The sequence below is a fragment of the Frieseomelitta varia genome, unplaced genomic scaffold, assembly GCF_011392965.1.
Source record: "Frieseomelitta varia isolate USP_RPSP 00005682 unplaced genomic scaffold, Fvar_1.2 scaffold_258, whole genome shotgun sequence".
Classification (NCBI taxonomy): domain Eukaryota; kingdom Metazoa; phylum Arthropoda; class Insecta; order Hymenoptera; family Apidae; genus Frieseomelitta; species Frieseomelitta varia.
Window position 1 is genome coordinate 375,168 of NW_025109988.1, and position 14,462 is coordinate 389,629.

The 14,462-nt window shown below is 35.4% G+C and overlaps 1 protein-coding gene across 4 annotated transcripts in view; it reads right to left on the reverse strand.

Annotated features, from left to right (window-relative positions):
- Positions 1–14,462, reverse strand: part of LOC122528754 (TGF-beta receptor type-1) — an 81,487-nt gene that overhangs the window by 16,587 nt on the left and 50,438 nt on the right. For 2 of the 4 annotated variants that reach the window (XM_043654207.1, XM_043654205.1), the window contains exon 3: positions 9,466–9,626. The exons of the other annotated variants lie outside the window; for them this stretch is intronic. In XM_043654207.1, the coding sequence (XP_043510142.1) occupies positions 9,466–9,626 (161 nt within the window). The remainder of the gene's footprint in view (positions 1–9,465; positions 9,627–14,462) is intronic. 4 annotated transcript variants of the gene reach the window in all.

Sequence of the window (14,462 nt, forward strand, 5' to 3'; positions counted from 1 at the left end):
CGCTCCGGCAGCGCGCGATCGTTCAATTTTAAATTAAAAGCGACGACGATAAAAATGAAACGTTTCGATACGGCGCAAAGTTAAAACACGTCAGAAAGTTGAAGATCCAAAAAAAAAGAAATTCGAGAAACTGAAAACGTCACTGACAGAGAGAGAAAGAGTGAAAGAGAGAGACGAGATGTTGATCCAGAATAATTCATCCCGCGACCTCGTTTCTCCCCGGCTTCGCATCGAAATCTCTTGGCGAATTACTCGTTTTCGGGCTACGTTAACAATTTCGCCCGTTAAATAAATAATCGCCGCTGATATGAAATATCCATCAGCTGTGAAAACTCGTTTGCAAGACGCTCGACGCGGAGGATTACTCGATTAATTAAACGCGAAAACGGAGAGCCGAGGTACATACAAGGCGTCCCATTTTAATCTGCAAATGCAACTATCTCCGAAACTATTTGTTATTTCAACCTCTTGCGCTGGAGTGACGTGCCACGCACGTCGAGAATTTTTTGTTCCAAAGAAAATTGTAATATTCTCCCAGTTTCAAGTATACTCAAGTAAAACAAGTAATAAATTTATTGCTTCTCAATAATTTCTATCCAGTGATATCGTACCGACGAATTATTGTACACGGTTATGGTCACTCGTTATGGTCCGCAATCAGTTGCCAGCGCAAGTGCGTTAAAAATGTTTCAAATTTGTCACATTTTTCTTTTTAATTTAATTCTGAGAAGGGCAGTTTTACATTCAATTTGTCTCTGGATAAACGTGTGTAGATGGCAGATTTTTTCAACTATAATTATGTAATTTTTTTCGCATCAAAAAAAAAAAAAAAATTACGTAATTATAATTGAAAGTTTAGTAACGGCCTTCGTATTTATCTCCTAGAGACGAACTAATTGTAAGTGTCGAATCAAATTACTGCTCTCTCAGAACAAAAAAAGGGAAAAATGCACTCGAGACGTTTTTGAAAACGACGAATAATTTCGGAGATGATTGTACTTTATAGATGAAATTGGGACGCCCGTGCAAGAGGCGCGTTTGTTTCGAGTCAAAATATTTTTAGTCGGCTGCTCTTGTTTGGAACGGCGCGCGGCGCAGATAAATGCCAGACGATTCTCTCGTCCCGTTGATAATGCGTTTTTACAACGTCGTTTCCGTAATAAGAGTCCATAGTCGACGTATCTCGTCATTTGCGTCGCGACGAGACGAGAAGACATTCTGCTTTTACATTCAATTGTGCTGGATATGTTTTTTTTTTTTTTTTCCCTAAATTTCTCGCCGAACAATGTTTCGAACGTCTCTGTTCCACCGGGGTGCACGTCGCGGCTCGTGCAATTTATTATTTCAAATATACATCGTGGAAACGATATCGGTAGCCAACGTGACGTAACGAAGCTCTTGTCAGCAAACTGATTTTTATGCGCCCGTGGGAAAATTTGATAATGCACGCAATACGAAAAAATATACACGCGACATGTCGAAAGTAAAATGTTTTCCATAATATATGGCGCGTCGAAATGATTTTTCGATTCAAAGCTCCAATTTTTCAACCCTTTGCGCTCGATTGTTTGTTGAGAGGACATCGTACCTAACAGCTACGGTTGTTTCCTCTTTTTATAATTTGCTGATCATTATTATTGGTATTGTACGATGTGAAGTAACAGTATGATATTTGAACAGACGCCAAGAATGAAAGCTGTAATAACAACGTATAATAAGAAGGACGAAAGAATTTCAGAAGACGAAATTTCTTCTGAAAAGACAGTCGTTTGAGTCAATCGACGCTCGTTGGAATAATTCACATAGATTGGACTTTTTTTTTTTTTACTGCTTCTTACAAAAGTTTAAAAGATGGAGGATATTATTTTTCCACAGATTGAAACTACGTATCGTTAACTCTTGTATATTATATTTTAGCAAACGCGCATGTTGATGATTGCCCTCAAATTTAAACGTTATGTCGCACGTTAGAAAGACACAATTGACAAAATTTCGTGTCAAATGTTTACGAATGACTATGCTGTGTCATTTTATTCGAAGTGACGATTCGTAAATAAATAACTGGTGGATGATATGAAAAACATTTTCGAGTGCAAAGGGTTAATTTTACGTTTTTAGAAACACGAATTCGCGATCCAGTCACGAGGAAATTAAAAGGAGGAAGTTTCACTGCCGACGACAAAATATCCTCTGAAATTTGCAAGCAGCATGTCTCGAGTAAATTTGCAAAATCTTCAAGAATTTCATCCCAAATACATACACTCCCGTCCATAAGTCACCGGACACTTGCTTATTTTGATCTAAACAGTTACTACAACACAGATATGATATTTTCCGGATTAATTTTATTATACAGTCTTGTTATATGTATTGTCCTCTATTTACTCTGTTTTATAATAATACTTGAAAACAAAACTGATATTTAACGCATATGGTCTGAATAAATATTTCAAAGTATATCAAAAATAGAATATGACAATAACATATAGAATATGACACATGTCAAACTGTTTACATGTCAAAAATCGTACCAAGTTGTATTATATAATGTATATATAATGTATTTTATATCTTTGTGCAAATACGAAGGCCAGAAATAACCGTGGCATACTTCCGTTTAATTTTAACAATATTTTAGAATGAATTTCTTTCCACGCTTCTTCTAATTTCTTCCACAAGTCTTTTTTTCTGATTTTGGACACATTTCTGAAGGCTTCTGTCCAATTCATCCCAAAATACATCGATTCGATTTTTTAAATATATATATATATATATATACATACTTTTGATATACTTTGAAATATTTATTCAGACCATACGCGTTAAATATCAGTTTTGTTTTCAAGTATCATTATCAAAACAGAGTAAATAGAGTACATGCAGCAAGACTGTATAATAAAATTAATCCGGAAAAGTATATCTGTGTTCTAGTATATCTGTTTAGATCAAAATAAGCAAATGTCCGGTGACTTATAGACGAGAGTGTACGTCCCGTCTACTCTGTTCTCGATATTTTCAGATCTTTGGATATTCTGCAAGAGTTCATTCGCCAATTAATCACGCAATAACGCATTTTCTTCGCGTGGTTATTGAATCTCGCGCTCGAATAGTCGCGGTTTCTCGCGGTATCAAACTGCATTCGAGAAAACGCACAGAATAAAACGAGAGAAAGAATGGAAAAGATAGCCGAGCGCGAGCGTGTAAATTCGACATTATCTTATCCGTGTGCAGCTTACAAGGCGTGTATTATCGTCGCGCGATGGCTCTGCCATTCCGTAAACAGATGCAAGACGACACACGATCTGTCGAGTCGCTTGTGACAATCGTAAAATTACAAGGTATCCGGCCGCAGCGTTGCACTTTTCACCAGATAAGCCGATAAGAACACCCGAGATGTTTATTATAACGTGCCAATGTTGCATGCGATGGTCGTTCGCGTTGAAATATAAATCTTTTTGTCAAAATATGAATGTTTCTGTCACGCTCGTTAGTTGGAATTTGTCGCTAGTTAAATTTCATTTGTCAGTTTGTCTTTCTGATCATTTCTATGAAATTTCTGTCTCATTCGTTAGTTCGATTTTGTCGCTAGTTAAATTTAATTTGTCAGTTTATCTTTCTGATTACTTTTATCAAATTTGGTGTATTTTTTCTGTCTCATTCGTTAGTTCCAGTTTGTCGCTAGTTAATTTTAATTTGTCAGTCTAACTTTCTGATCATTTTTACAACATTTAGCCTATTTTTCTATGTCGTTCGTTAATTTTGAATTTGTCGCTAAATTCAATTTTTTTCGTCTATCTTTCCGACCATTTTTATAAAATTTATACTATTTTTCTGTCTCATTCGTTAGTTCGAGTTTGTCGCTAGTTAATTTTAATTTGTCAGTCTAACTTTCTGATCATTTTTACAAAATTTACTCTATTTTTCTATGTCGTTCGTTAATTTTGAATTTGTCGCTAAATTCAATTTTTTTCGTCTATCTTTCTGATCATTTTTATAAATTTATACTATTTTTCTGTCTCATTCGTTAGTTGAAATTTGTCGCTAGTTAAATTTAATTTGTCAGTCTCTCTGATCATTTTTATAAAATTTAGCCTATTTCTATTTTTCTATGTTCGTTAATTTTGAATTTGTCGCTAAATTCAATTTTTCCGTCTACCTTTCTGATCATTTTTATAAAATTTGTCGCTAGTTAAATTTAATTTGTCGGCCTATCTTTCTGATGAAAAATTTCTTTTCCATTTATTTCTGCGGTTTTGGTATTATACAAGAAACAAGTAAACTCGCGGCTAATCTAAATCTAAAACGTTTAGATCATCAGACATTATCTCAAGTATCTCAAGTTGTTGGAGTACGTGCGAGAATCGATTTCGACTCTATCATCCGCGCGATACGCGATATTAATTTACGATATTAATAATCATCTTCAGTGACAAAACATGTTTGCGTAACATGTGGCCTGAGCTCGAACACCATTCACTATCGAACGATAATTGATAATCTCGACTCGATCGCGTCGTAATTGGTGAATGATATAAAAATCGATCTACGATGTTACGTTCTTTTTTCAATTCTTCAGAACTTTCTTGACATGTCAGTGACTTACACATTTATTCGTCTTCAATAAAAATTACTGAAAGATTACGTAATCGTTTTTTCATAGTTGCTGTTTGCAAAGATTTCGATATTAGCCGTGGATTCTTATTTCAATTATTAGTACACGAGACAGATTTCAATTGTAATGTAATAATTTCGAAAGAACTTCGGATGTTACACGATATGATTTAATCATGTCACGTTGAAAATGATAATTCGACTGAGCTTTAATTTTTGACTTGTTAAACACGCCTTGGAACGAACAGTGATGAACTCTATCGCATAAGACCTTAGTAGAAAAATAAAAATTGAAGTTACGAGCAATATAGTGAAAATTTGAAAATTTTCTAAGAATTTTACTATGTTTTCTCTCTACTAACTCAAAGGTAATCAATATTAATATAAAATTTCCATCTGAGACATTAGTAAAGTAAAAAAAAAAAAGATACAACAGAAACATTTTTATAATACAATATTTAAAACTCTACCGTTTTGTATCGACAAAATTTCTAACAAAAATTATAAATTCGTAAATTTCGATAGTTCTAGTGTTTCCTACTAGCATTTCAATTCATGAATCAAGCAAATCAACCGAATATTAATTAATGGATGATATTAATTTATACCATAAATTCTTTGACGTTCTAGTCTAGTCTAATCTAATCGTAGATTTCACGTATAAGAATTCATTATTTGGACGAAGAACACTAAATGGAAAGTATAAATGAAGAGCTGACATCTGGCAGTCACGAATCAGCGCTGAAATTAAACCGAACGGTGATATACCACCTATTTTAAATACCATATCAGTACATTTACGCATTTATCGTTCTATATTTACATTGGTCGAAGTTCAGATTAAATAATTTCTTGGTTGTGCAAGAGCAATTTTTTAACTCGGTCATTCGGTTATTACATTACCAACATCAACAACAGACAGTTAGTAAAAAAACACGTCGCGATTTTTCTTTGAAAATTTTATATTTTTTTTTTTTCTCCCCAAAGTCAATCAGTCTCTCTTATCCTACGTTGTCTTAACCTCATCCTCATCTCTCTCTACTTTTTGGATTTATCTAAAAAAAAAAACAACGCACCGACTTCTTTTCACTTTGAGTGAAATTCGTTTTGAATTCGCACTCTCTGCCTTCAACTGCAAAATTTCTATTTTTCTTCTTGCTCACTTGGTGATTCGTCAAATTGTGTACTTCTTTCGTTAATTTTCAAAGTTAAATTAATTTTGAAATTTAATCGTTAATTTTCAACATTAAATTACACAAGTTAACAAACTCATTTTGTCGAAGAATTTGTAACGCAATATAGACAAATGAAAAAACTCGACACAATTACTCTCTGTGTCCAAGTGAAATTTTATCATTTTCGTTTCAATTAAACATTCGTTCAAATATTCAAAACTTTGATTTGCACATAGTGCATTGTTTGCGACGAATATAACGAAAAACCTTTGTACCAGCAATTTCTCAGTGTCATAACTCTGTCCACTAGTGTATCTCGCGCTGAACGTTCGACACCGCGAGATCTCGCATCGATGGATTAAAAGAATGACACGCACAGATAAGTCGCGCGATAGGAAAACGGATATAATGAGCTATCGCTTAGATTAATGTAAACAGAACGTATCATCGAGTTATGCAATGGAACGCAGCGGCCTGCTTACAATAGCGGTGCAAAATATTGAATTTCAAGCTTCGGGCTTCGAGCAGTGTGCTCTTTGATTGCGAGACGAGAGAGAGAGAGAGAGAGAGAGAGAGAGAGAGAGAGAGAGAGAAATCACGGTGCTTCGCGGTCGCGCTGCATCGCGTCAGTCCGATAATGAAGCGGGGACGCGCTTCGAACAAAGACGACAACGTGTACAAAAGGACACATGTACAGTGAGTGGACGCGTGTGTACGTGTATATGTGACAAAGATGATCGCGCAGACAATTCACAAAAAGCAAATCGAGATTATCGATGATCGAGAAAGCCCAACGAAAATTCGTCCATCCATCCGTTCCTTTAATCCATCCGTTTTGGCAAATGGCTTTTTAATTTTGCTCTTCGTTTTATTGTCGCGTGCGTCTTTCCAAGGTCGCCGATCCGCGACAATTTCTTTCTTGTACAGTCGAGACATCAGAACATTGTATGTTGTTGTTGTAGTTCAGTGAAAGAGTGTGAGAAGCACTACGGTTCGAAGCATTTTTTTTTTTTTTTTTTTTTCTTTTGCGAAGATTTTGAAACAGTATTTTGTTTCGATCGATTTTTAAAACAATATTAATGAATAATATTTTATTTGGTCGACATTTGAAACGTCTCACGCAGTTATTATCTTCTAAGCCTAAAGTATTAAAGTTATAGAGAAAGATGTTTCGAGTAGAACTTATTTTGTTTTGAAGAGGGGTAACTGGCGGTCCGTAGGCTCTCCCTACTTTTCTAATTGCTAGCGTTACCCCCTCCACTGCCGTGCATGAGCCCCACTCTTTCAATCTGTTGATTTCTTTACCAAGTGGGGGAAATGGATGCAGTGGAGGGGATAGCGCTATAGCCAGCTCCGCTCTGAAACATTGGAAAGGGTGCAACTATCCTTTGAAGATAAGGTAAATCAGTACACGAAACTCAAGTCACCATTTCGAATACGAAGAGGGTAAGACAATAATTTCTTGGTAACTTTTGAAATAATTTTGAAATGACAACGTATGATGCAGCGATAATTCTATCAATGACAGTGAAAAATTGTTGACAATTTAAACAAACATAAATTTGTAAAAAAGAATTATATTATTCGTCACAACAATCCATTTGTTTCAAAGCTTTGACCATCACGACTTTGTTCTTCTCGAAAATGATTATCGTATCGCGTAAGCGAGGATACTTTCTCGAAAATTGATTATGTGAGACGTTTCAAATGGGACAGCCTGTATATATAAAGACACAAGGCAGAGACAAGTGTATGACAATCGCTTTTAAAAGTCGATCAATATGCATCAGTTCGGTCCTTCGTTCACCGCGTCGTTCGCTGCTGGTTTCCGTTCCCGATTTTATTAACTTGGCTATTTCAAAAACAAGTTACGGTCAACCGTATTCGAAAAAGAGGAGAAAACACACGTTCGAAAATTCGAAACTATCGGAAAACGAAATCGCAAAGGTGTGAGAAAGTCGTGTACTTTCTTTAACATCTCGTTCGTTAGTGTATTTCAAATATTCTTGCACGCTAGGAAGCTGAGAAATTAAACTCATTCGTTAGCGAAGAAACGTGTTATCATAACTCTTTTTTTTTTTTTTTTTTGTTCAATAAAATTTCCAGTGTTCGACGAGTAAACTTGACAGGCAAAGTTAAAAACGAAAGGTTAACTCATTTTTCTTCCGTCGGAAGCTCTCGCTTAGCACTTGACACTTTGAAATCTTGTGAATTATTCAGCAAACAGGGATATTCGGCTGAGAACGTTCATCTGCGTGTTATGTCATCGGCAAACAATATTCTCAACTAATTTAACGCGTTCTTCGTTATAATTTTTTGCAATTAATAATTTACACGCGCATTGACACTTCCGTTAGCTTAAAACTCGACTTTTTATCAAACCGATTCGTTCAAATATACATCTGTAAAATAAAATATAAAGTTCGATTCGTTCGATCAACGAAACGAACAGTATTGCAACGAGTTGAACTGTGCTGCAATTTAGTTACAAAATTGCAAAGGACACGTCGCGGATTTTAACCTTTTGCGCTGGCAACTGATTGCGGACCGTAACGAGTGACCAAACCAAGAATTACACAATAATTCGTCGCTTTCTTTTTGAACTCGTCGATACGACATCGCTGGATAGAAATTATTGAGAAGTAATAAATTTATTCTTTGCTTCGCCTATTTCGGTTTACTGAGAGAATATTGCAATTTTGGAACAAAAAATTTCCAGCGCAAGAGGTTAAGATACGAGAAACGTAAATCGAAATTTTAGATGATTCAGTATAAAATCGAGCAGAATTCCACCGAACGTAAAGTCTCGTCTCGTTACTCTCTGTATTCCCTTTTGCTTTCTTTTCTCCGGTTTCGTCCGAACGAAGAACGTACAATTTCTACCAGAGAGAGAGAGAGAGAGAGAGAGAGAGAGAAAGAAATATATATATATTTCAAAGGGCCAATTACCGTGGCTTTTATTTGAGAGAAAGAACAACAAACTCCAGCTCGTGCCTTCAACCTCGTGAAAAATTCTTTCATCGAGATCAAATGAATTGAATATTGGATATCGAAACACGACTCGCTACACACCTACGCGGAAATACAAAATGAAACGAACATTCAAAACCCACGTTTCAATCATTTCCCTTTGGAGTTTATTGACGGTCAATTTTAATTGACGAACCAGCTGCTCGCGAGTGCATAATATTTAACAAACTATCAATCAAAGTAGTTGTGCGTGTGTCACACATTTTTGTACTACGTGTATTTTATTTTCGTAGCCGCTCAAAATACAAGTAGTTCGATTCCGTAGAATGAAATCTAATGTAAGTAGAAGGAGAAAAATGACAATTTCGCGTGTTTAGAAAATAGTCAACCTACAGAAACCAGCAGAGAGGCGAGAATTTCTCAAACGAAACGTCAAAAATTATTATAAACCGCCGCGCGTAGAATCTCCAGATGATAAATTACAATCTGCAAATTACAGAAGCTGACAGATGTAACTTTCAACTTCGACTGAAAGAAAGAAAGAAAGAAAGAAAGAAAGAAAGAAAGATTTTGTCGATGAAAGACTCGACAAGCGCGGGGAAACAAATTTCGTAGAAACGTCGCGAGTTTTCGCGGCATCGACCTTGAAAGGAAGCAGACGTCGCGAGAAAGTTGTACCTCGTCAGAGGTAATCGGGAGTATGGCCCACCTCTCGGAGGAAAAGAGGGCGTTAGGTTGCGATTGCAGAAGTCGAAATGGTCGCAGCAGTCGACCACGTATTCCACGCCACCTGGACTGTACAGCGTGCTATTCGCTTCGCACCATACCGAGTACTCGGGCGCCGGGAAGAAGTGCACCTTATCGTAACACCTGAGAACAATTTACATCACTTCCGCACCAGAATTATTCACCGTGCCGACACCGGGGAGAAAAGCCCGGTCTCCTTTCCTCGAACGAGCTCGGCTCTCTGCGATTTTCTACTACCATGCTCCTTCAATTTTTTTTTTTTTTTTTTTTTTTTTTTTTTACCTTTTTGTCTCTTTCTGTCATCGCGACTCATGGTCGTGATTCTTGCGAATTTTTGCACTTTATTCGATCTCTGGTACCTGTGTAGAATCAACGAGCGCGAGAATTTCCGCAATAGTGCCTCGTTGAACGACTACTCGATCGTTCTGATTCGAAGCGTCATCGAACATTGGGAATTTTTGGAAAAATTTCCGTTTCACAGCGCTTAATTTGGCTTTGAATTTTGTTGTTAATCTAGAATTCAGAATCTTGAATTTTTTTCATACTTTATAATTTTAATTTTGCAAAAATTGCAATAATTTCGGTTTCACAGTGCTTAATTTGGCTTTGAATTTTGTTGTTAATCTAGAATTCAGAATCTTGAATTTTTTTCAGTATACTTTATGATTTTAATGCTAGATTATACTGTACTCTACTGTACTATATTATACGGTAATAATTTTAATTTTGCAAAAATTGCAATAATTTCGGTTTCACAGTGCTTAATTTGGCTTTAAATTTTGTTTTTAATCTACATTTCAGAATCTTGAATTTTTTTCAGTATACTTTATAATTTTAATGCTTGTATTATACTATACTGTAATAATTTTAATTTTGAAAAAATTGTAATAATTTCGGTTTCACAGTGCTTAATTTGGCTTTGAATTTTGTTGTTAATCTAGAATTCAGAATCTTGAATTTTTTTCATACTTTATAATTTTAATTTTGCAAAAATTGCAATAATTTCGGTTTCACAGTGCTTAATTTGGCTTTGAATTTTGTTGTTAATCTAGAATTCAGAATCTTGAATTTTTTTCAGTATACTTTATGATTTTAATGCTAGATTATACTGTACTCTACTGTACTATATTATACGGTAATAATTTTAATTTTGCAAAAATTGTAATAATTTCGGTTTTACAGTGCTTAATTTAGCTTTGAATTTTGTTTTTAATCTACATTTCAGAATCTTGAATTTTTTTCAGTATACTTTATAATTTTAATGCTTGTATTATACTATACTGTAATAATTTTAATTTTGAAAAAATTGTAATAATTTCGGTTTCACAGTGCTTAATTTGGCTTTGAATTTTAATTGTTAATCTAGAATTCGGAATTTTGAATTTTTTTCAGTATACTTTATAATTTTAATGCTATACTATACTGTAATCATTTTAATATTTGCAAATATTGCATAAAATTTCGGTTTCACAGTACTTAATTTGACTCTGAATTTTATTGTTAATCCGGAATCTTGAATTTTTTTGAGCATACCTTACAATTTTAATGCTATACTATAATAATTGTAACATTATACTTTGTGATTTGTTTTTTGGAATTACTGCAGCCATTTCTGTTTCCGTGATGCCACTCGTCGAGAATCAAACGTCATCCTACGCGGCAAGAACGTTCTAAATAAATTGCAAACGAAAGCCGCAGCTGCTTTTTTTGTTTTTTTTTTTTCCTCTCTTCTCTTACTTCGACTTCCTTTCGTTTATCGGTCTTTCCGTTGGCCCAGTGATAAATCACTCTTATTACAAGAGTTATAAATTCGCGAAGGCACACACCAGCGACCGAGTAACAGGCAGCCGAGATAAGTTTGGGAATTAATCATTAATAACTTGCAATCGGGCAATAATTCACATGGTTCTTGCTTTATTTCCTCTTTTTCCTTTTCTTTTCTTTTCTTTTGGCTCGGTAATTTCGTCGGTAAGAGGTCACATTATAACGTCGTTATCTCCGAGCATTCACGAACGCGTTACCGCGTCGGCAATTTCTTTTTTCCCCCGCGCTTTTGTGTAAAATGTTCGCCAAGAAGCACTGCGATCTACCGCGGAAGAGATTCAACGAAATTAGAGTTCGCTACACGCGTATGCTGGCTCGTGAAAGTTTTACTTAAAGACTTTTTTACATCGTGTGTGCAAGATATTTTAGAACTCACGCTGTAACGAAACGTGTCACAATCGTATTAAAAGAAATCAACAAAGGGATGATTGTAAGATGAAAGTTACGAAACATTTAATTAAAAAAAAACGTATACACGCTTGATAATAAGAGAGAAAAAAAATTATTATGCAGCGCGAAATAGCTTTTCAAAATGGAGAATTTCCACGTGTAAAAGCGCATAAAACGTACATACGGATGATAGGCAAAAATGTATAAAATGTTCAAAGTACGTAATGTACAATAAATGTCAAAGTCTCACTGTCCAACGTGATGCAAATTTGATACAATTATGAACTGAATCATTACTGCGCGATGATTTATGAACGACATTACTTGCACGAGTAAAGTTTTTGCCATCGATGGTTAAAAATAGAAGGAATCGATTGTTGGTATCACCGTGATGATCGATTCCACGAATAGCAAAGACTCTGATCCTTCAGAACTTGAAACTCGCGTTACGAGATTATCTCAATGTTCGATGACGAGACTCGCGCAACGAGGTACCATTTCAACTCGAAATATTCTCAAAGAGAAAAAAAAACGTTCGTAAATGTTCAACGAACGTCACGTAACAGCGGAAAATAAAAAGTTCTCTCTTTAATCCCCGAGGAGACTATACACGCACATAAATATACAAGTTACGCAATTATGCATACATATGTACATGTATGTATTATATGTACAGAGTTGCAGAGTTACGCGAACAAGCTGCGAACGAACAAATAGTTAAGATCAGTTCTCCGTTGTAGAAGTCGCGTTGTAGGGAAATAAAAAAAAAAAATAAAAAAAAAAACGGAGAATTAATTCGTTCTGCAAGGAGTCGATTACTTTTCGTATGCGTTCGCGCGTGTTGTCCCGCAGAAACAGACAATTCCGGGCGGCGACAAAAGCCATGGGGAGAGAGATTAAATTGAAAGAGCGTGCAGAGATGAGAATAACAACAGCCATTAACGATAGAAGGGATGAAAAGAAAAACGAAGCGCGGGTGCAAGATTTTTACTTCGTCAGTTGTTCTCGTTCTCGAGAAGAGAAAAAGAAAAGCACTTACAAACGCGGGACAATTCGAGGGCCAATTTTTTGTTTTTTATTTTTTGGCGCGAATGATAAATTAATCAAGTTAATCGAAACAATAGTTTTTTTGTAATTTAACAGCGTTCAAATTACACTGATTGTAAGAGATTTTTTGACACAATTCGAAAGGGCTGATTTTTGCAAAATTTCACTTTGCAGGCTTTGTCTTTTAAAATATTTCGAACCACTGTGTTGGTAGTTGGAAAAAAAAATTGCTTTCCTAAACAAATTTGTGCTTTCCGTAGCACTTTTATAATCCACTCCTTTTATGAACCTTTTCCACTCTCTCGATTCGGTATGAAAATGTCAAATGTGAAAAATATTAATTTGACAAATACTAAACTGAGCCTATATATTAAATTTTACTGTTCACAACATCTATATAAGTCTGTGCAATGATGCAACTTTGAAAAATTCTCTTGACGATATAACAACGTACGCGTTTTGTCTCGCACCGACTCTTCGAGCTCTAAAGTTATCATCTACGACTACAAAGGATACATCGAACGCGCGTAGAAGGACGAAATTGAAGGAAAGTCGACAAAGGCCGGCCGAGCCAAGTCTCTGTGTCTCCATTTTTTTTTTTCCGTGAAAGAAACTGAAAAGAAATATTTACAAAAGACGTTCCTTTTTTGAAAGGAACTTGTTTACCAGTATCGCTACAACGTCTACTTTCGTTAGAGAGTGCAGAGAGAGGTATACGTGGCAACATGCTACCGGTGCTTTCCAAGTTCACTCGGGAGGACTTCCGGTCCCTCCCTCCGAGCACTTGTCAGCGAGAATATACAGGAGAAGAGTACCTTGAAGTAACTAAAAACCTCCGTAGGTGGCAAACAATTTCACACTGTTTCCTTTCTGAATCGTGCTATCGTTCGTTAGATCGATTAAAGGGAAAAAAAAAAATTTCCATCGAATTAAAGACTATTACCATATCCGCGATACAGGACAATTTCTTTTCATCTTCGTGCTCTTCGGTTATACATTTTTTTTTTTTTTTCAACTCGTAGTAACGTGTCGACATAATTGCTATTAAAAAAACGTATACTATTGTATTCTCCAACCGGCTGTGCTGCAATAAAAATATACGGAACACGTATTGGAATGAACGAGAAATGAAAAAAAAAGAAGGACTGAAAAGGGGGGCCTGACTGAAGGTTCGAAATTTGTGAAAGATGCACGAAATATCTGGGACAGCTGGTTCAATTTTTACTTGAAAAAGTCAGAGAATGACAGAGACTTGAAATGCAAATTTCAGAAACAATTTGCGCCCAAACGTATCGGACTCTGTTATCTCAATTTAACTTAATTAGGTTTCTAGACTCTCTAGAATTTACTTCTCGTTCATTTCTAATTTCAAATTAAACTTACGAAAGTTTCTTCTGTAACCCTTGCCTTGAGAGCAGATAATAAAAAAATGATAATAAAAAAAAAAAGTTACGAAAAATTTATGCACAAATACGAATACGAACGAAAATATTCGACGAATAAGGCACGCTTGTATACGCAACGTTTTGTGTTCTGAATATATTTTTGGACTTCAGTCAAATTCAATCAAATGCACCGCGATAAATTACGCGTGTGAATAATACTTGATTTGTTCAAACGATACAAAATACGAGCAGCGAGCTCTTCCTTTTTTTTTATTTCTTTCTAAACTAAAAAGACATATAAATGTTCCGTCAT